The sequence below is a fragment of the Mobula hypostoma genome, chromosome 13, assembly GCF_963921235.1.
Source record: "Mobula hypostoma chromosome 13, sMobHyp1.1, whole genome shotgun sequence".
NCBI classification, from domain to species: Eukaryota; Metazoa; Chordata; class Chondrichthyes; order Myliobatiformes; family Myliobatidae; genus Mobula; species Mobula hypostoma.
In genome coordinates this window covers 94,147,644-94,171,515 of record NC_086109.1, presented here as the reverse complement: position 1 = coordinate 94,171,515, position 23,872 = coordinate 94,147,644, and the positions used below count along the sequence as shown (strand labels likewise).

Below are 23,872 nucleotides of genomic sequence, written 5' to 3'. Positions count from 1 at the left end.
TTAAGGTCACCCCTCAGGCTCCCACGCTCCTAGGAAAATTGTCCCAGCCAATCCAGCCTCTCCAGTTGCAGTAACGTCCTTTAAATCTTGCATCTATTCCAGCTTAGTGGTACACTCCCTGCAGCTGGGAACCAGACCTGTACATAAAGGTCCAAATGTGTTCTCACTACTGAACAGTAAATGTATTCCCGAAGTACACACACATCACCATATACTACCCTGAGATTCGTTTTCTTGTGGCCATAGACAGGAGAACAAAAAATATAATAGAATCAATGAAAAATTACACCCAAAGTCAGACAAACAACCAATGTGCAAAAACAAAAAAAGACAAATAATAAATAAATAGGTAGATAGAAAACACTGAGAACGTGAGTAGTAGAGTCCTTGAAAGAGAGTCTGTAGTTTGTGGAAGCAGTTCAGCGTTGAGGTGAGTGAAGTTATCCATTCTGGTTCAGGAGCCTGATGGTTGAAGGCAGAGCTGAGAGGAGAGCGTGGCCTGGATGGTGGGGGTCCTTGATGACGGTACAGCTGCAGCATGACATCCAACTCCTGCCGTCAGTGTCCCGATTAATGGAGGCAAGTGTGCCGAGCACCTTCTTCACCACCCTGTCTACCTCTGCCTCTCCTTTCAGGGAACCGTATCTATACCCCCGGTCTCTGTTCTACAATGCTCTCTGGGACCCTGACATTTACTGTGCAAGACCTGACATGGTTTAACTTTTCAAAGTGCAGCAGCTCGCGTTAGTTAAACTCCTTCTGCATTCTCTTGCCCACCTCTTCAGTTGATCTAGATCCCATTGTAATTTTAGATAACCCATTCCTCTGACTGCTATAACACCATTGTGGTGTAATCTACAAATTAAAAGAAAACACCAACTTCAGTCTCAAAATTCTATAGATCTCTGTAAAATCACTCCTCAACCTCCTCATATTCCACATCAGTTTACCCAATCTCAGCCTTCCGTTCCAAATGATATCCTGGTGAATCTCTTCTGCACTCTCCTTATTGCCACTTCACCCTTTCTAGCGATGCAGAAATCACAACTGTACATATTGCTCCATCAGGGGTCCCACTCTTTTCAATGCCATGGACTACCCCCATTAACCAAGGGGTCCATGGACCCCAGTTTGGGATCCTCTGCTCTAAGTGAAGTCTAACCACTGTTTTGTATAACTGCAACATGATTTCACAACCCTGATACTCAAAGCCCTGGTCTATGACATCCCAGCTTGTACCCCTTTCACCTCCCATCCCACCGTCTTACTCTGGCTTCTACCCGCTTCCTTTCCAGTCCTGATGAAGTGTTTCAGCCAAGAAGTTGACTGTTTATTCCCCACCACAGATGCCAGCTAACTTGCTGAATTTGTCCAGTATTTTGTGTGTGTTGCTCAAGATTTTTAGCATCTGCAGAACCTCTTGTGATGATCAAACTGGTATTTGCTGGAGTTTGCTACGTATAAAATGTCAAACACGTGTCCAGTAATACAGCAGCGGCTATATTTCATTGTCCTGAAATACAAGGCTTTCAGTTTATTTCCAGTCTCAGGAGTAAAAACTTCAAATAGCTTCTGTTCTGTCAATACCCTCCACTGAGAAAACAAATTATTATGCAGGTTTTCAACTAAAAATTAGGCATATTTGACCCAATCTATCATGATTACCCGTGACCACAAACAGTGGATTCTGGTTTAGGACCAGTGCATTTTGGCTCAATTGAGCGGCTGCCCCAATTAGCCAAAGTTTCATGGAAATAGTTAAGATATAAAAAAGACAAACTGAGTTACAAGTATTTAAATGAAATACAGAACAGATTAGAACACTACCAATACCTCTATAGTACTACAAAACTGTGTATTAATTAATAATAGTCATCAATGCAGGAATTCATCTGCCCTGATCATTTGATTGACTGAAAGTAAACAGAATAAGCACGGACTCCCAGTGCAGATAACAGACTGCCTTCATACCATGCTATCGACAATTGCATCCTCTAACTCCTCATTTTCATTGTAACATTTAAGATGATTGCCGATGCCTTTTTAATTGCTAACTTGAAGTAGTTCATTTTTACCTCCGGCTATTTCCAGCATCTCCAAGCCTGAATGCTTGAAACCACAGTGAGCAGAACAGTTAGGAATTGTCTTACTGCTTATTTCTTGCCAACTATCAGTGACAAAAATCACTGCTTTTCGGACACAGAACTGACAGTAAAAACGCTGTCTAACAGCCACACAAATGCACGCGACTGACACTAGTTAGAAACTCTAGGAAGAGGTACAGTCGACGTTTCAGGCCCAGACCCTTCGTCAGGACTAACTGAAGAAAGAGCTAGTAAGAGATTTTGATAATCTCTTAAAATCTCTTACTAGCTCTTCCTTCAGTTAGTCCTGACGAAGGGTCTTGGCCTGCAACGTTGACTGTACCTCTTCCTAGAGATGCTGCCTGGCCTGCTGTGTTCACCAGCAACTTTGATGTGTGTTGCTTGAATTTCCAGCATCTGCAGAATTCCTCATGTTTACTAGTTAGAAACTGTTTGGTAACAGTCTCCTGCCCCAATTTAGCGGCACAGTGTCTCAAATAAACAAAGGGAATCCCAGCTATTTTCTCAATTTCGTTTTTGACCTTTAGAGTTGTCCCAAATAAATGGCTGCCCTGATTAAGTGATGGCCCAATTAACAGGAATCCACTGTGTTTATAAATGGAAAACGTCACCTCCTCAACAAGCAAACTGTCCACGGGCAGCCCAGCGAGGTCCACCACTTGTCTCGCGAGAAGGAAGAGTCCCTTTTTCTGCAACTGGTTCAGAATTTTCTCGCACACATACTGTAGAGTTTCAACACTGTAGTCATCGAAGAGTGAGTGATCGATGGAAATGGACGTTTCCTGCAGCAGCTGAGCCAGCCTGCTCAGCTTTTGGAAATCAGGACCTGATAAAGACAGACAAACCTTCGCTTAGAACATAAAGTGGTGCAGCATAGGTATGGGCCATTCCTCCCATGATGTTCTGCTGAACTAATTCACCCATATAGAAATACAGCACAGTAAAAGGCCTTTCTGCCCAATGAGCCCGTGCTACCCAATTACACCTATTAACCTTTGGAATGTTGGAGGAAACCCAAGCACCCAGAGGAAGGCCACACGGTCACGGAGGGAACGTACAGGGTGGAACTGAACCCCGAGCGCTGGTGTTGGGCAAGGTGCAGCACCTGCTTAGCACCCCATGCCCCATCCCGATCAGGGTCACGTGAAGCCATGCGAGCAGGTGGTGGATGGTCGTATAAGGAGCCAGTGCATATCACAAGTCCTGGTTATGCGACCACTGACACCAGGCAGACAATCTCTGAAGAGTATTGATAATGGCTGGGGTCACCCGTCTTGTAAAGATACTGCCTAAAAGGTGGCAATGGCAAACTACTTCTGTAGAAAAAATTGCCAAGAACAATCACGGTCATGGAAAGACCTTGTAGCCTATGTCATAGTGAAGGGAATAAGTTACATATTCAAGCTTATTTCGTGGCAGTTTGTAGCATGGGGCCACGGAGGTTATGTCTTTGCTGACCACTGAGATAAGGCTCAATAATGATTAATTGTGTGTTTGATAATTGCTAATAAAGGATTGAAATAAGGAACAATTAAATGTCAATTAAATAAATTTATTAAGTGATGCAAAAAGAGAGGGGAAAAAATAAAAGAAATAGTGAGACAGTGTTCATGGACTGTACAGAAATCTGCTGACGAGGGGAGGAAGTTGTTTCTGAAATGCTGAGTGTGTGTTTTCAGGCTCCCGTATCTCTTCCTTGATGGTAGCAATGAGAAGAGGGCATGTCCTAGATGGTGAGGCTCCTTTTCTTACAGATGCTGCCTTTTTGAAGCCCCAGATGGTGAGGGTCTTTTATGACAGATGCCGCCCTTTTGAGGCCTCAGTTTTTGAAGGTGTCCTGGATGCTGGGAAGGCTGGTGTCCATGGCAGAGCTGGGCATGTTGTTAGACAACTAGATCTTACACCAGGACTGGTGGCTTCCAATATACTGGTTTATATAGTTTAAAAGAAAAGACACTTTTCAGCTTAAATGAAGATGAAAAGTGTCATTTAAATAAAAACTATATAAATTAATAGTTTTTAAAAAATGATATAAATTAATACCAGAATTAGATGCTTAACAAAGTCGATACTATACCTGCTTCAGACAAATTAAATGATACAATTAACAGCGTTTACTTAATCACAAAATGCAATGCTGCACAGATCAATAGTGGGTAACTAGAAGAGGTGCTTTATTTTTCAAGAAGTTACAGAGCGATAGATACCAGCACAGAAACAGGGCCCTCAGCTCATCTAGTCCATTATTCTGCCTATCCCCATCAACCCGCACTTGGAAACGAGCTCTCCATACACCTTCCATCCGTGTACAGTATTGTGCAGAAGTACTGCATATATATATATATATATATATATATATATATATACACACACGTTATACATGTCGCATCAACACACCACAGCAAACTGTTAATAGTGTAAATATATACGGCAAATAAAGTTGAACCTTATTCTCAATGTTAGAGCTTCTAAACTGCTTGCACTTTATTCTCCTGCCTTGAGTTGTGACTCTAGAGATTTCTAGAGTCTTTGACTTCTCCCAAAGTTCAAAGTACATATTGTTTACGTCACCATATACAACCCTGAGATTCTTAGCGAATGGAAGGTTAGAAGATAGTGCCAGAGCTGTTTTTATGGGGATGTGGGCTCAGCAGATCATTTGCCATTGCTTGCCACTTTCCACAACCCTCTCCCTCTTGACCTTTACACCATGCGATTAAACAAATGTCTAAGCAGTTAATTTGAGGACAATTCACCACTGCTGGTGTATAAAATCTGGTACCAAATGGAAAAATGCAGTCTAATGAAATCACTCCCTGCTCCCAGATCAGTTTACATCAAAAGGAGCAGGATGGCATATGGTTTGTATTATTTGTAAAAGCTTCCTGAACAGGAAAATTAATTTCATACAGGATAAATCAGAATTGAATCATATGGAAACAATTTTCTTTTGTCATGAATCACACAGGAAGGTGATAGCTTACTCTAACCTCTCTATTCAGCAAGGAGGATATCATTAAATATGTTTTGGATGGTGTGTGATATAACAATACCTTTTATAGAGAGGAAAAAGCCTGCATATTCAGTTTCTGCTGTATGGTAAATTGTGTTGGCTAGATTTATCTTTTGTTTGTTGGTGGAAGAAAAGTTTCCATTTGGAACTTGATAGAAATGTCAACTATCCTACTCTCTGAAAAAACATTTTTATTTAGAACCACAGAACACTACAGCACAGAAAACAGGCCATTTGGCCCTTCTAGTCTGTGCTGAAACATTATTCCGCTAGTTCCATTGACCTGCACCCAGTCCATAACCCTCCAGACCTCTCCCATCCATGTATCTATCCAATTTATTCTTAAATCTTAAGAGTGAGCCCGCATTTACCACGTCAGATGGTAGCTCGTTCCACACTCCCACCACTCTCTGAGTGAAGAAGTTCCCCCTAAACTTTTCCCCTTTCACCCTAAAGCCATGTCCTCTCGTGTTTATCTCTCCTAATCTAAGTGGAAAGAGCCTATTCGCATTTACTCTGTCTATACCCCTCATAATTTTGTAAACCTCCATCAAATCCCCCCTCATTCTTCTATGCTCCAAGGAATAAAGTCCTAACCTGTTCAATCTTTCCTTGTAACTCAACTCCTGAAGACCCGGCAACATCCTAGTAAATCGTCTCTGCACTCTTTCAATCTTACTGATATCCTTCTTATAGTTAGGTGATCAGAACTGCATATAATACTCCAAATTTGGCCTCACCAATGTCTTATACAACCTCACCATAACATCCCAACTCCTATACTCAATAAACAAAACAACAGGAATTCTGCAGATGCTGGAAATCCAAGCAACACACATCAAAGTTGCTGGTGAATGCAGCAGGCCAGGCAGCATCTCTAGGAAGAGGTGCAGTCGACGTTTCAGGCCGAGACCCTTCGTCAGGACTCAATACTTTGACTTATGAATGCCAGGATGCCAAAAGCCTTCTTTACAACCCTATCTACCTGTGACGCCACTTTCTGGGAATTATGTATCTGGACTCCCAGATCCCTTTGTTCCTCCGCACTCCTGATTTATTTAATTGAGATACTGTGTGGAATAGGCCCTTCTGGCCCTTCGAATCACATGCCCAGCAACGTCCTGCTTAACCCTAGCCAAATGAGGGGACAATTTACAATGACCAATAAACCTACCAACCAATATGTCTTTAGAGTAGTATGGGAGGAAACCGGAGCACCTGGAGGAAACCCATGCATTCCATGGGGAGCATGTATAGACTCCTTACAGATGGCATTAGAATTGAACTCTGAACTCCAATGACCCAAGCTGTAATAGCGTCACACTTGCTACGCTACTGTGGCTGAAAACAAAATAAAACTGCACAGAATACTTCCTAGTAATGAATGGGACAGTCAAAGCTTGCACTTCAATGATATTCTACATAAGTTCTCATGCCTGTTTGAAACTGACACTGCTTCTTGGAGACCCGTTATTAACTGGGTTATTTCATCAATTGGGCTATGACAGGTAATTTAAACTGAAGAAATTGATAACCTCGTTGAGTTGCCTTGGCAGCAACTATCGTGCCTTTACAATGGTAGGGAGGACGAAGTTATATTTGTCTTTTCACATTGTCTGTAATTGATAGGCATCTCCAATGGTATCTCAGGAGCTGGTTCACCAGTGGCCGGGATGACCAACAATAAGGAGCAAAGATCAAGGATAAATTTTATTTGTCATACATGTGTTTACCTCTATCTGTCACGTTGCCCTTTCCCCCATCACTGTAGGGCATAGTAGGTTTCAGGAATGATGAGCTGCACGACAGAACTCATGTGGGAAAGCTTTTAAAATGGAAAAGCTGGTGCACTGGGGTAGTTCCATTTGCTCAACCACAGGAAGGATATAAATAAGGTTGAAAGAGTGCAGACAAGGTTTACAAGGATGTTGCCGGGACTTGAGAAACTCAGTTATAGGGAAAGGTTGAATAGGTTAGGACTTTATTCCCTGGAGCGTAGAAGAATGAGGGGAGATTTAATAGAGGTATATAAAATTATGATGGGTATAGATAGAGTGAATACAAGCAGGCTTTTTCCACTGAGGCAAGGGGAGAAAAAAACCAAGGGACATGGGTTAAGGGTGAAGGAGGAAAAGTTTAAAGGGAACATTAGGGGGGGCTTCTTCACACAGAGAGTGGTGGGAGTATGGAATGAGCTGCCAGACGAGGTGGTAAATGCGGGTTCTTTTTTAACATTTAAGAATAGATTGGACAGATACATGGATGGGAGGTGTATGGAGGGATATGGTCCGTGTGCAGGTCAGTGGGACTAGGCAGAAAATGGTTCGGCACAGCCAAGAAGGGCCAAAAGGCCTGTTTCTGTCCTGTAGTTTCTATGGTTCTATGTCATAGACTCATACAAAACTACAGCACAGAAACAGGCCATTTGGCCTATGTAGTCTGTGCCGAACCATTTAAACTGCCAAGCCCCATTAACCTGCACTGGGACCATAGTCCTCCATCCCACTGCCATCCATGTATCTATCCAAAGTTCTCTGAAACACTGAACTCAAACTCACATGCACCACTTGTGCTGGCAGCTCGTTCCATGCTCTCACGGCCCTCTGAGTGAAGAAGTTTCCTCTCATGTTCCCCTTAAACTCTTCACCTTTCACTCTTAACCCATGACCTCTGGTTGAAGTACCAACCAACCTCACTGGTTACCTTACCTATACCTCTCAATTTTGTATACCTCTATCAATCTTCCCTCAATCTAATATGTTTCAAGGAATACAGTCCTAACCTATTCAGTCTTTCCTTATAACTCAAGGCCACCAGTCCTGACAACTTCCTTGTAAATTTCCTCTGTACTCCTAGAAACTTATTACATTTTTCCTGAAGGCAGGTGACCAAAACAGCACACAATACTCCAAATTAGGCCTCACCAACATCTTATACAACTTCAACACAACATCCCATCTTCTGTGCTCAATACATTGATTTATGAAGGCTAATGTGCCAAAAGCTTTCCTTACGACCCTATTTACCCGTGCCACCTCTTTCAATGAATTATGGACCTGTATTCCCAGATCCCTTCGTTCTACCGGAATCCTCAGTGCCCTACTTTTCACCGTATAAGACCCACCCTCGTTGGGCCTACCAAAGTACAACACCTTGCACTTTTCTGCATTAAATTCCATCTGCCATTTCTCAGCCCATGTTTCCAGCTGATACAGATCCCTCTGCAAGCCATGACAGCCTTCCTCACTGTCCACTATACCCTCAATCTTGGTGTCACAGCAAATTTACTGATCCAGTTAACCACATTATCATCCCAATCATTCATGTAGAGTACAAACACTAATGGACCCAGCACCGACCCCTACGGCACACCACTAGTCACTAGCCTCCAGTCAGAGAGGCAACCCTCTACCACCCCCCTCTTGCTTCTCCCACAAAGCCAACACCTAATCCAATTTACTACCTCATCCTGAATGCCGACAGACTGAACCTTCTTGACCAGTATCCAATGCAGGAGGCCTTGTCAAATGCTTTACTAAAGTCTATGCAGACAACATCCACTGCTTTGCCTTCATCCACTTTCCTGATAATTTCCTCAAAAAACTCTAAGATACTATATGGTCAGGGCACGGCATGCAATGAAAAATAACAATATCCAACAATTATAAAGATTAAAGAATAATATAAAAAATAAAGTTAGAGGTTAAAGTATGGATATGGAATAAAATGTGCATACATACATAAATACCAGCATGTATTTACAATGTAAACAGCATTATAAACAGGGGTTTAAAGTGAGGGTAGCTAATTAGAATGGTTGATTAGGTTAACTGTGTCTATCACAGTTGGAAAATCTTGAGTCACAACTCAAGGAAGGAGAATAAATCCAGATGAAGAATCTCAGCCTGAACCATCAATGTTTTTTTCCTTTCCATAGATGTTGCCATACCTACTGAGTTCCTCTAGTATTTTGTATGAATTGCTTTGGACTTCTAGCATCAGCAGAATAGAATAAAGTCCGTCCAAGCAGTTTGGAATTTCCAACACTCTGAGAATGGATTAAGAACATACACCTATCCTCACTGAGGGATCAAAAGTGGAAAGGGCAACCAGTTTCAAGTTCCTGGCAGTCAACAACTCTGAGGATCCCGAGCCTGACATATTAATGGAACCATAAAGGAGGCACGATAGCTGCTAAATCTCATGAGGAGTTTGAGGAGAACTGGTATGTCACCAAAGGCATTTGCAAGTTACTGCAGATATACTGTGGAGAGCATTCCAAGTAGCATCACCGTCTGGTGTGGAGGGGCCACTGCACAGGATCAGAAAAAGCTGCAGAAAGCTGTAAACTCTGCCAGCTCCATCACGGACACTAGGCTCCCAGCATCCGGGAGACCTCCAGAAGGGAAGTAGTACAGGAGCTACCGTCAGGGAGGAGGTACAGAAGCCTGAACACACACACACACAATAATTCAGGAACAGCTTCTTTCCCTCTGCCCTCAGATTTCTGAATGGACAATAAATCCAAGAACACCACCTCAGTGTTCTTTTCTGTCTCTATTGCACTACTTATTTAATTTAATTTTAATATATACTTGTTATTGTATAGTTTTATTATTATATTGCAATGTACTGCTGCTATAAAACAACAGATTTCACAGCATTTGTTAGCAATAGTCTCTCAACAAGATGGTGTCAGTGATCAACATAACTAATGGCGACATCTTGCAGACCGTTCACAAAACTACTTCTTCACCTTTTAAATATACTTCACTGACTAATCTGTGTGTGGTTGGAACCTGTAATTTACATTTTGGCAATGTGTTTTTGGACTGACTGAGCAATCTGGCACTTTTGCAGTCTCTGAAGGCATGGTGGAGAGCGAGATTGAGAAAGGAGTGTGCCTAATGGCAGAACGTAAACCCACGGCCGGTGCAATACGCAACCAACTCACCGATTAAAGTGTCAAGCAACATTAAAATCAATGAGGATGAGAGTGGAACACGAGTGGGTGTTCACTGCTGTCTCTGCGCTTGTCTCATCTCCCTCACTCGCTGCGGCTGGTGCAAGGTGCAGGAGTCTTGAGTCTTGGGCAAGATTTGATTGGTGCAGTTTGTGGATTGGACTCGTTTTACAGGACTGCAGTTCATATTATGTGTGTTTTGGGTTTCTAATTACTCTTTTTTATTGTGTGATTTTGATTGGGAGCAGACTCCCTCCGCAATCAACAGACGACATGAATTGAGCTGAACTAAACTGAACATTCCTACACTGTTTCAAGGACTCTGCGATTTGATGTTTAATGTTGTGTGGATGTTATTCCCTCTTTTTTTTGCTGTTTGCATGAGTTGATCTTTTATTTTGCGTGTTGGGTGTTTGATGTTTTCTTTGTTTCGTGGCTGTCTGCAGGAAGACAAATCTCAGGGTTGTATACTGCATATGAACATTGATAACTAATATACTTTAAATTTTTGATATTAAACCTTATTCTGATTCTAAGAATAAATGGGAGATACTTTTTTATGGAACAGATACACGATGATGTTTTCTCATGTTGTGCAATGTTTTTGACATGATTGGCTAAATATCTCTCAAATTAAAGATCTCAGATAAAAGTTGGAAACTTTGTCTTCTAAGAATTAAACACAGCTTCCTATATACTGACGTCTAAATTCTTCTCCATCCATGGTCATGACAGACCCCCAGCCTTTTGTTGGAATAATTCCGATCAGTGTGTGAGCAGATAGAGTTCACACATGGTTTGTAGCCTGCTCTGTTCTTCCTCGACCTCGACACAAGAGGAAGCACCTGATTGTCATTTTATTTTTGTAGAGGAACTCCGGGCAGAACAGGGAATTTTTATGGAGAAAATACTCTTCATTTTGACAGGCAGCTTGCATAATGGAGGACATGTGTCAGGAAGTAAAGGGGAAAAAAAAGCATCTGGTGTTATAGGTCATGTTGTTTTGAAATGCCTCAGGCACTTAGCCTTAACAATAAGTGATTTGCTTTCTGTGATGCGCTGTGCTGTGCAGAATGTAAAATATTCATGCTTAGCAGGTAATTAGGAAATGGTACTTTGGCCTGTTTCACAAAGGAATCACAGAAGAAGAATAAAAGAATTCCCAATGCAGTTGTATGAGGACTCATGAGGCCACATCTACCAACTTTGTTCCCTTTACGAGAAGATACACTTGCCTTAAGGGGAATTCAATAAAAGCTCCCAGGCTGAGCAAACTGGCTTATGAAGAGAAAGAATTAGACTTGAGACACAAGTGATTGTGCAGACACAAGAAGTCTTGAGCAACACACAAAAAATGCTGGAGGGACAGCAGGTCAGGCAGCATCTACGGAGAGAAATGAGTACACGAGGTTTTGGGCTGGGACCTGTTATGAGAATTCTAGACCTACAACCCTAAAGAGAGTTGAGAATAACAAGCAATCTATTTGCAGTATAAGATTAACACAAGGAACGGAACAGTAACACAGCAGTTAGTGTAACACTTTACAATGCCAGCGATTGGAAGATTGGAGTTCAATTCCTGCCACTGCCTGTAAGGCAGTTTTACATTCTCCTGTGACCGTGTGGGTTTCCTCCAGGTGCTCTGCTTTCCTCCCACGTTCCAAGAAGATGTGTGGGTTAGGGTTAGTAAGTTGTGGGCCTGTGATGTTGGTGCATGGTGACATTTGCATGGTGACCCCCACTGCATTGCAAATGACATATTTCACTGTATGCTTTGATGTAAATATGACAAATAAGACTAATTTAATCTTTAATTTTTTTAAAGCGTGTGACTCAGTACATGCTGACAGGAGATCATACAGCAGAGCCTAGAATTGGTGACCATCCTGTTAGAACATGTGGTCAGCCACTGACAGGGAAAACCCCAAATGCTTAGAGGGTGCGAAGTCATTGAGTTGATGTGAAGCGCTTCATGGTATCCCACTGATAGGAAAAGCTCAACATGAATGTCAGGTCTGTACTTACAAAGACCTTTGCCACTTGCTACAAAGGAGTAGTCCACATCTGCCAGTAAATGGAAGAGTTTGCCGAGTTCGTACTGCGTTGGACACTGCTTCATCATCAGTTTCAGAAGCAGCCTCGCCTCTGACTCCTCCCACTCCACTGGAATCTGGGTGTCTCCTGAACCTTCAGCCTTCAGCTGGGGGTAAGATCAACAGAGATTGCTGAGAACAGTTGAAGACACACAAAGAATCACAGATCCTGTTATGACTTTTGCTGAACTACAGGGCACGGACTATTGTGCACTAATATGCAGAACACCCACAAAAAATGCCAGCAGGGCTGCAGTGCTTAATGTACTTTCATGCACACAGACCAAATTCGAGCCCAATGTTACGCTATGAGACGTACATGCAGTACTGTGCAAAAGTCTTAGATACATATATGTGTATAGCTAGGGTGCCTAAGACATTTGCACAGTACTGTAGTAATTTTATGTATTGCACTGCACTGCTGTCGCAAAAAAAACATGTGAGTGATGATAAACTTGATTCTGATGTGGGTCTCTATTGTGGATTGAGAGTGGGAGGGGGTGGGAGCGGGAAACACTAGAAAGGTATTTTGTAATGATCAATAAATCAATTTTTTGGAATCAAATGACCCTGCTGCTGTCTCAGGACTGGGTGTGTCTACACCCTCACCACCCTCTGCCCTGGCATTCCTTCTCTGCTACCTGTCCCACACCCCTCCCGCTGCACTCCACCCTCGCCATTCCCAACACCCTTTGCTCCCACTCCATGTTGACAAATACAGAACTGTGCAAAAGTCTTAGGACCATACATATAGCTAGGGTTCTACATAATCAGAAGCAGCTGGGTTACAAACGAATTTAAAATATAAAGATTAACTTCATTTGTCACATATACATCGAAACATACTGTGAAATGCGTCGTTTGTGTCAATGACCAATATAGACAGAGGTTTGTGCTGGGGGTAGCCCGCAAGCTTCCCAGATGGTGCCCACAACTTACTAACCCTTACTAATCCATATGCCTTTCAAATATGGGAGGCAACTGGAGAACCCAGAGGAAACCCACGCGGTCACGTAGAGCATGTAGAAACTCATATGAAACAGTGGGAATTGAAGTTGGGTCACGGGCACTGAAACCACTACAAAGTTCAAAGTGAAATTTATTATCAAAGTACATGTATGTCACCATATATAACCCTGAGGTTCACTTTCTTGCAGGCAATTAGAGGACATCCAAGCAACCCAATAGAATCAATGAAAGAACACACCCAACAGGACGGACTAACAAACAACGTGCAAAGGAAACAAACCATGCCAAACAAAAATAAGGAAAAAGAAAAAAATAAATGAATAAATATCAGGAACATGTGATGAAGAGTCCTTGAAAGTAAGTCCATTGGGTTCAGTGTTGAGGCAAGTGAAGTTGAGTGAAATTATCCTCTTTGGTTCAACAGCCCGATAGCTAAGGGGTAATAACTGTTCCTGAAACTGGCGGTGTGGTTCCTGAGGCTACTTGCATCTTCTTCCTGACGGCAGCAGTGAGAAGAGAGCATGGCCTGGATGGTGGAGGTTCTTGATGATGGATGCTGCTTTCCTGTAAGAGTGCTTAGTGCAGATGTGCTCAGTGGTGGGGATGGCTTTACCTGTGATGGACTGGGCCGTGTCCACTGCTTTTGGTTGGCTATTCCGTTCATGCTACTGTGGTGCCCATTTTTCACATAATTTCCGAGCAGTTCAAAATGATGGGGATTTCACTGCATCACTGGATCAGCTGCTCACCAACTACTTAGTGCAGTATAAATCATTTGCCACACATAAAACTTGGCAGAGATTTCTCCACTGGCAAATAAATTTTTTATATCCTAAATGAAACAACCCAAATGAAACTATATTAAGTGTCCTTTCCTTGAAAGGATAAATGCCCTTATATGGAAATCTTTCAAAAATCCCTCACACGAAGGTTGGTGGTGTTGTGAACAGCGTAGGTTGTCATACTTACAACAGGACATTGATTGGATCCAGAGATGGTCTGAGAAATGGCAGATGGAACTCAATCCAGAAAGTTGTGAAGTGATTCACTTCAGAAGCTCAAACTTGAAGGTAGAGTACTGGGTTAATGGCAGGATTCATAGCAGTGTGGAGGAACAGAGGGATCTTGGGTCCAGGTCCAATTGATCCTCAAAGTTGCTTGCAAATTGATGTGGTGGCGTAGAAGACGTATGGTGTGTTATCCTTCATTAGACAAGGGATTGAGTTCAAGAGCCACGAGGTAATGCTGCAGTTCTATAAAACGCTGGTTAGACCACACTTGGAGTATTGTGTTCAGTTCTAGTTGCCTCATTATAGGAAGGATGTGGTGGCTTTAGAGAGGGTGCAGAGGAGATTGACCAGGATGTTGTCTGGATTAGAGAGCATGTCTTATGAGGAAAGTTTGAGCGAGCTAGGGCTTTTCTCTTTGGAGTGAAGGAGATGAGAGGTGACTTAATTGAGGTGTATACAGTTGATAGAGCCTATAAAAGTATTCACCCCCCCTCCCTTGGAAGTTTTCATGTTTTATTGTTTTACAACATTGAATCACAGTGGATTTAATTTGGCTTTTTTCACACTGATCTACAGAAAAAGGATCTTTCATGTCAAAGTGAAAACAGATCTCTACGATGTGATCTAAATTAATTACAAATATAAAACACAAAATAATTGCATAAGTATTCACCTCTTTAAAGTCAGTATTTGGTAGATGGACCTTTGGCAGCAATTACAGCCCTGAGTCTGTGTGCATTCCTCTCTAGCAGCTTTGCACATCTCTACAGTACAATTTTTCCCCATTCTCTGGCTGCATGTGACAATTATAAACCAACCCACCTACTACCCAATGATAAATGCTGCAGGGAGCACCACAACTGCAGTAAGCATGCCGGAGTTTCTGCTGGATCCAACGCTCAGTCCTCTCAAAGGGGCTGAGCTTAAGACATTTCTTTGCTTAAATTGTTGTGGAACTCTATTCATCAGTTCAACTCCTTGTGAAACACCAGATCAGGCCTATAATGAGGAATTGGAAAGCTGGGTTCTCATTGATCTCTTAGGAGGCTCTAAGACATATTGAGAACAATTTATGAAATGCTCATAATGAATAATTACTTCCTTGTCATGAAATTTGATATGAGAGGGAAGGTGGGAGATAGGAAGCGATGGTGTACGGGGAATAGTTTTTCCATACACCGAGTGATTCTTCAGTTAATACTGCCGATTTTGAGATTGTTTGATTCACGATTGCTTGATGTCACTTCCAGCACACAAGTGTAAGGAGAATGAAATACGTGTTACTCTGGAGCTGATGCAGCACAAAAACACACACACACACACACACACACACTCACACACACACACACACACAAAGATAAAGAACAGAAAAATAATACAAAAAAAACACACACAAGAAATATAAATACTTAAAATTGGTTATATACATTGATTGTATGTCCATAAGGTGACTGATGGGAAATAACAAAGTAGTGGTGGAGTTAGTGAGTGGAGGAGTTGACCAGCCTTACTACTTGGGCAGGTTTGACTATCCATTGCAGAAACTTCACGTCTGTCTCAGTGCTGTTTCTGTACCAAACCGTGAGGCAGCTTGGCAGGATTTTCCCCTTATAATATGACATTTATAAGGGGAATTGAGTATAAGAGCAAAGAGGTCCTTCTGCAGCTGTACAGGGCCCTGGTGAGACCACACATGGAGTACTGTGTACAGTTTTGATCTCCAAATTTGAGGAAGGACATTCTGGCTATTGAGGGAGTGCAGCGTAGGTTCACTGGGTTAATTCCCGGGATGGAGGGACTGTCATATGTTGAAAGATTGGAGCGACTGGGGTTGTATACACTGGAGTTTAGAAGGATGAGAGGGGATCTGATTGAAACATATAAGATTATTAAGGGATTGGACACGCTAGAGGCAGGAAACATGATCCCGATGTTGGGGTAGTCCAGAACCAGAGGCCACAGTCTAAAATCAGGGGTAGACAATTTAGAACGGAGTTGAGGAAAAACTTTTTCACACAGAGGGTTGTGGTTCTGTGGAATGCTCCGCCTCAGAAGGCAGTGGAGGCCAATTCTCTGGATTCTTTCAAAAAAGAATTAGATAGAGCTCTTAAAGATAGCAGAGTGAAGGGATATGGGGAGAAGGCAGGAAAAGGGTACTGATTGTGGATGATCAGCCATGATCACAGTGAATGGTGGTGCTGGCTCGAAGGGCTGAATGGCCTACTCCTGCACCTATTGTCTATTTATTTTTAAACAATACAAAATTCATACAATATAGAACATTACAGCACAGTACAGGTCCTTCAGCCCACAATGTTGTGCCAACTTTTTAAACCTGCTCTAAGATCTAATCCTTCCCTGCTACATAGTCCTCCATTTTTCCCAATATACAGGTGTCAACTTAAGAGTTTCTTAAATGCCTTTAATGTATCTGCCTCGACACCACCTCTGACAGGTTGTTCCATTCTCACTATTCTGTATTAAAAAAAAACCTACCTCTGATAACCCCCCTATACTTTCCTCCAATCACTTTAAAATTATGTCCCTCGTAGAAGCCATTTCCACCCTGGGAAAAAGTCTCTGGCTGTCTGCTTGATCGATGCCTCTTATTTTCTTGTACACCTCTATCAAGTGACCTCTCAACCTCCTTCACTCCAAAGAGAAAAGCCCTAGCTCACTCAACCTTTCCTCATAAAGCATGCTCTCTGATCCAGGCAGCATCCTGGTGAATCTCCTGTGTACCCTCTCTGATCCAGGCAGCATCCTGGTGAATCTCCTCTGTACGCTCTCTAATCCAGACAGCATCCTGGTGAATCTCCTGTGTACGCTCTCTAATCCAGGCAGCACCCTGGTGAATCTCCTGTGCACCCTCTCAGGTTTAAGTTTATTGTTATTTCAACCGTATACACGTATACCACCAAACGAAACAATGTTCTTACGAACCAAGGTGCACAACACAGTACATATAACTCATACCCAACACATAACATTATATTACTGCAAATAAATTAACAAATGATATGTGCTTACAACACAAGCTAAAAAGTAAACTGTATATTAATTGTAACCTCTTCCTAGAGATGCTGCCTGGCCTGCTGCGTTCACCAGCAACTTTTATGTGTGTTGCTTGTACAACGCTACTGACACTTCACATGTGATGAGACCTGGGTGGTGGCAGGAAGTTCAGTAGCCATACGGCCTGGGGGAAGAAGCTATTTTCCATCCTAACGGTTCTTGTCCTAATGTCTGATGGTAGGGTGTCAAAGAGATTGTTGGATGGATGGGAGGGATCACTGACAATGTGAAGGACCCATGTACTCAGCACTCCTGCTAAATATCTCAGATAGGTGGAAGAGACCCAATGAATCTCTCACCAGTCTTCACAATTCTTTGTAGGGTCACTCGCCTCCGTCTCCTCAGAAAGCGGAGATGCTGCTGTGCTTTCTTGACTAAAGAGGTGGTGTTGAGGTACCCAGATGAGATCATCTGTTATGTGCACTCCCAGAAACTTGGTGTCAAACTCTCTCCACAGAGGAGCCATTTAGGTGCAGTCTCTAAATCTTCCACATCCTTCCTATAATGATGGGGCCAGAACTGAACATTCGATAGTTAAATTAAGGCTACCTACGATTCCGCCTGCATTCCCCCCATACCCCATTTTTCAATTTCTTACTGTGATCCACAAAGATAACTCTTATGGTGACTTCTTTTGTTTCTTCTTATTCCCAGGGAATTGAGCAACCTAGGGATGCCAGTTCACTGAAAGTGGAGTCAAACGTGGTGAGGGTGGTGAAGGAGAAGTTCAGCATGCTGGCTTTCATCAGTCAGGGCAGTGAGTAGAGGAGATGGGGAATGTCCTCACTTTCAAGGACTCTTTGCAACTTCACAATATTATTTTTATTTGCAGTTGAATAGTTCCATTCAATATCAGAGAAACGTATATAATATACAACCTGACATTCTTGTTCTTCGCAGACATCCATGAAAACAGAAGAGTACCCAAAGAATGAGTAGCAGTAAAAATGTTAGAACCCTAAAGCCCCCCCAATCCCCTTCCCATGCACAAGCCACAACTTTCCCCTCTTACTTCAGCAAAAAGCATCAGCACCCTTCACCCACCAAGCATGCAATAGCAACCCCCCCCCAAGAAAGACCACAATCTGCAGCACAACAAAAACTAACCCTTCACCCTTTTGAACAACTGATTGCTTGTCAGTCTGTTTTTCTTTCCAGAAAATTCTATTGTATTTATTTTTATCTACAAATGCCTGAAGGAAAATCACAAAGTTGTATTTGGTAACATATATGTTCTTGGATAATAAATTTACGTTGAACTTAACTCCCATTGCTGACAGAGCCTTCTAACCTCCAGCGAGTACAGGCCCAGAACCATCAAACATTCTTCATACAGGAATCCTTTCATTCCCGAACACTCTCGTGAACCTCCTCTGGACCCGCTCCAAAGCCAGCACATCCTTTCTTAGGTAAGGAGCCCAAATTTTCTCATGATACTCCAACTGCAGCCTGACCAATGCTTGATAAAGCCCCAGCGTTATGTTGTTGCTTTTATATTCTAGTCCTCTCGAAATGAATGTTAACATTGCATTTGCCTTCCTTACCATCAGCTTAACCTGATGAATTTAGTCTAGCATTATGGCCGAAAGGCCTGTTTCTGTGCTTTTCTGTTCTGTGTTCTATGATTTTAGATACAGAATCAACATAAAATTAGCTACAAAAGGCAATTATCTTAGAACATCCTGAACAGCATCCCTGTAACATGCTCACATTCCTTCTGACCAACATCCAATAGATAGAATGCAGAAAGAGATTTAACATTAGCTAAAAACAATTAGAGTACCACCGAGTTCATTACACTGTAAGGTATTGGAAAAGTTCTAAATTGCTAAACTGTTTCCATTATTTCAGTAATTACAGTCCCCATGAAAATTCATTTTTGCCTCCAACTTAATCTGACTGTTAGACATCATTATAGTTGTAAAATGTTGATTATAAGACAGGCTAGAGATACACAAGGTTCTCATTTAATGAGGCTGCATGGGTAAAACTGTCTTAAGCATTAAGTTTTCAGAAATGGAAAGTGACAAACAGCACCCTAGACTATGTTTTAGGACTGATAACCAACTTGAAATGCTGCATTATTGGTCTCTATTGACAATCATTGCTTTAATTTACTGATTGACTTGAATGCAGAATTTTGCAAAGAAAATCTGCACGGCCAATCTTGGGCAATTGTACTTTGGAAGATGAGGTGCAGTAGCATTGGAGTTAAATTAATGAACATGTAATCCAGACTAATAATTCCCCTCACAGCAGACTTCTAATTCAGTTAACTAAATAAATGGGTGGTGTTAGTTAAAGCTGACAGTGCAGCTGTGGTACTTTTGCCAAAGCCCACCTGGTTCAAGAATGCTCTTTAGAAAGCAAAATTTTCTGTCACCCAGCTGTGGTTTACATTGAACTTCAATGACCCAGAGAGCTATGCTGGCTGGAGTTAGGGCTTTTTGCTTTGGTTCTTTGTATGGTCACCCATGCCTAACAGATCAAAGGGTAGTGGTGCACCAGTCCTCCAGGTTTGGGGGTTCAGCTCAGGGCAAACAACCCTGATGGTAAAAGAAAATTGTTACGGAAACAGCAATGAAGAATCCTTCTACATCTGAGTGCGACGGTATTCCTGAGTCTCCACCCGGGACTTGCAAGACTGACAAGCCTCAGGCCTCACAGCACCAGCTTCAGGAACAGTTACTACCCCTCAGTTATCAGGTTCTTGAACCAAATGGGATAACTTCACTGAACTTCCCTTGCCCCGTCATTGAAATGCTCCCACAGCCTATAAACTCACTTTCAAGGACTCTTCATCTCATATTCTTAATATTTATTGCTTATTTATATATTAGCACTTCTTTCTTTTCGTATTTGCACAGTTTGTTGTCTTCTGCATCATGATTGAACGCCCAAGTTGGGCAATCTATCATTTGATTCTGCAATGGTTTTTATTCGATAGATTTATTCAGTACGCCCACAAGAAATGGTGACACATATGTACCTTGATAATAAATCTACTTTGAACATTGAAATAATAATCATTACTCAAGTATTTTTACGTACACACAGATAGAAATAGGTGGTATTTGCACTGCCAAATCATTTTAAAGCTGTAGTTTGCAAGTTCACTGAAAGATACTGAAAACAAAAGTGGATAGCTACACTCACATGCCCACCCATTGAGATGTTCCCACAGTCAAAATCTCACCTTAAGGACTCTTCATCTTATTATTTCATGCTCTTGTTATTAATTGCTATTTATTTGTACTTGCACATTGTTATCTTCTGATTGATCTTTCATAGATCCTGTTATAATCACTATTCTATAGATTTGTCAAGTACGCCTGCAGAAAAATGAATCTCCGGGTTGACCTTGATAATAAAATTTACTTTGGACTTTAGACATGAATTGCTTTTTATAAGTTCAAGAGATCAGACCCTGAGGATATTTAATGACTGTAGTTTTACTCCCAAATTTCCAGGTGGAACATTATAAGAAACTACACAGCAAATCTTATCCAAAAGATTCTTTTGATAATTCCAGCTGCTTCTAACTTGCTTGTCCCATTCTCCAAAATTCTTCATCCTTCAGCAGTAGTGCAAACATCAGTGTGCATTCTCGAATTTTGTTCTGTACTGTTGCAAGACAGGGCAGAACAATCAACACAGAATGAAGAGAAATGGCAAACTTACAGACTGGAGACATTTTTGGAATTCCTGAATCTTCAACTTTGCTTCCTTGTAATTTTTGTGTTCTGTGCACAGTTCATACATCTCTAACATGTAAAGCCAGGGACAGTCCTTTAAAAAAAGATCAAACAAGGTGAAAAGTCACAGTTTTATCAATGTTAGGGATTTATAGACTGAATGATTGGTTCAGCTACAGGCAAATAATGATATTTTTCTAGAAAACTTAAGTACAAACTTCTGAAGAGGTAATCTCATGGCTAATGGTGCAGTCTGTGAGAACACGGCAAGATGAATGAACGAATGATCCTTTCCTGCCCATTGGCTATATTGTGGGTGGTACAGTAGTCTAGTGGTTAGCACAGTCGATCTGCAGCACCAGCTGTAAGATGGGGGTTCGATCTACCACTCTTGCGGGAAGGGCTACTCTGCGAGTCTGGAGACATGGTGGAGCTTCCAAACCAAGACATCAACACAAGAGATTTTACAGATGCTGGAAGTCCAGAGCAACACACACAAAAAGCTGGAGGAACTCAGCAGGTCAGGCAGAGGAATAAGCAATCAATGTTTTGGGCTGTTGAAGGTTCTGAGCCTGATACGTTGACTGCTTATTCCCCTCCATAGATGCTGCCTGACCTGCTGAATGTCAATTCTTGACAACTTCTGCTTCATAAGCTCCTAGTTCATCACGTCAAACTACACCTGCTGTTTTCTGAATCAGAATCAGGTCAATAATTTGGATGATTGAAATGATGACTTTGTAGCCTTGTTTGTAGATGATACAAAGATAGATGAAGGGGCACATGGTGTTGAGGAAGTAGGGAGTCTGCAGAAGGACTTAGATTAGGGGAATGGACAGATGGAATACAGTGCCCGGAAGTGTATTGTCATGCACTTTGGGAGGAGAACTAAAGATTATTTTCTAAATGGGGAGCAAATTCAGAAACTAGAGGTGCAAAAGGACTTGGGAGTCCTCGTGCAGAATTCCCTTAAGGTTAACTTGCATTTTGCCTTTCACTCTTAACACATGACCTCAAGTTCTAGTCTCAAATAACCTCAATGGGAAAAGACTGCTTGCATTTACTCTCTCTATACCCCTCGATAATTTTGCATGCCTCTCATTATCCTAAGCTCTAGTGCAGGGGTTCCCAACTTTTTTTATGCCATGGATCAATACTATTAAGAGGTCCTTGGACCCCAGGTTGGGAAACCCCTGCTCTAGGGAATCCAGTTCTAACCTATTCAACCCTTCCCTCTAACTCATGTCCTCAAGTCCTGTCAACATCCTCGTAAATTTTCTCCATGCTCTTTCAACCTGATTGATATCTTTCTTGTAGGTAGGTGACCAGAAGTGCACACAAAAAATCCAATTTCAAATTAGGGCTCACCAACATCTTATACAACTTCTTCTGATTATCTACAGCATTGTACCTATTTCAAATAAAATATATACATCAGACAATACCTTCTGGAAGAGCTGAAATCCTCGGACAAGCTGTTTACTCTTCCTTCTTCCCAACAGCACCTTCCACATGAGTGACATATCATGGAGATTCCACTCGTGACACTCCACAGAATCTTTGATGTGTTTTGTAGCTTCAGAGAAGGTTACGTCATCAGAGGACATCACGACCCAAACGCAAAGACACTGAATAACGTCAGCTTCCTGCGAATGAGGAGTCAGAAATGCAACCAGGCTTATTATTTCTAGCATATGACGTGAAATATGTTGTCTTGTGGCAATATATAAAAAGCTACAAACAAATATGTGTATAAAATAATAAGGCAAGTACGTAGTGTAAAAAGGAGCCAAAAATAGTTAAGTACTGTTCATGGGTTGGTTCATTATCTGTTCAGAAATCTGATGGTGGAGGGAAAGAAACTGTTCCTAAAAGGCTGAGTGTGCATCTTCAGGCTCCTGCACCATCTGCCTGATGGTAGTAATGAGAAGAGGGCCCAGGTGATGATGGATGCTGCTTTTGTGAGGCATTGCCTGTAGAAGGTGTCCTCAATGGGGAGGCTAGCGCCCATGATGGAGCTGCCTGAGTTTGCAACCCACTGCAGTCTTCTCCAATCCTGCACATTGGCTCCTCCATTCCAGGCAGTGATACAACAGTGTAATTCTCTCTCAGTACCAACCCTTCCCACAGTGTGACCCTCTCTCAGTACCACCCCTCCTAGTGTGACCCTCCCTCAGTACCACCCCTCCCACAGTGTGACCCTCCCTCTGTACCACCCCTCCCACAGTGCGACCCTCCCTCAGTACCACCCCTCCCACAGTGTGACCCTCCCACAGTGCGACCCTCCCTCAGTACCACCCCTCCCACAGTGCGACCCTCCCTCAGTACCACCCCTCCCACAGTGTGACCCTCTCTCAGTACCACCCCTCCTACAGTGTGACCCTCCGTCAGTACCACCCCTCCCACAGTGCGACCCTCTCTCAGTACCACCCCTCCTAGTGTGACGCTCCCTCAGTACCACCCCTCCCACAGTGTGACCCTCCCTCTGTACCACCCCTCCCACAGTGCGACCCTCCCTCAGTACCACCCCTCCCACAGTGTGACCCTCTCTCAGTACCACCCCTCCTACAGTGTGACTCTCCCTCAGTACCACCCCTCCCACAGTGCGACCCTCCCTCAGTACCACCCCTCCTACAGTGTGACCCTCCCTCTGTACCACCCCTCCCACAGTGTGACCCTCCCTCAGTACCACCCCTCCCACAGTGTGACCCTCCCTCAGTGTGACCCTCCCTCAGTACCACTCCTCCCACAGTGTGACCCTCCCTCAGTACCACCCCTCAGTACAGAGATTGTCATTGACTTGTTCGCAGGGTAGGGGATCCAAGACCAGAGGGCATAGATTTAAGGTGAGAAGGGGAATATTTAAAGGGAACCTGAGGGGTAGGTTTTCAACATACGGAACAAGCTGCCAGAGGAAGTAATGGGGGCAAGTACAGTCACAATGTTTAG

The 23,872-nt window shown here is 42.6% G+C and overlaps 1 protein-coding gene across 2 annotated transcripts in view; it reads right to left on the bottom strand.

Annotated features, from left to right (window-relative positions):
• The window catches only part of spg11 (SPG11 vesicle trafficking associated, spatacsin), a 208,412-nt gene that overhangs the window by 33,842 nt on the left and 150,698 nt on the right, over positions 1 to 23,872 (bottom strand). For both annotated transcript variants that reach the window (XM_063066206.1, XM_063066207.1), the window contains 4 exons: positions 22,369 to 22,569; positions 20,910 to 21,017; positions 12,107 to 12,281; positions 2,717 to 2,931 (listed from right to left, as the gene is read on the bottom strand). In XM_063066206.1, the coding sequence (XP_062922276.1) occupies positions 2,717 to 2,931; positions 12,107 to 12,281; positions 20,910 to 21,017; positions 22,369 to 22,569 (699 nt within the window). The remainder of the gene's footprint in view (positions 1 to 2,716; positions 2,932 to 12,106; positions 12,282 to 20,909; positions 21,018 to 22,368; positions 22,570 to 23,872) is intronic.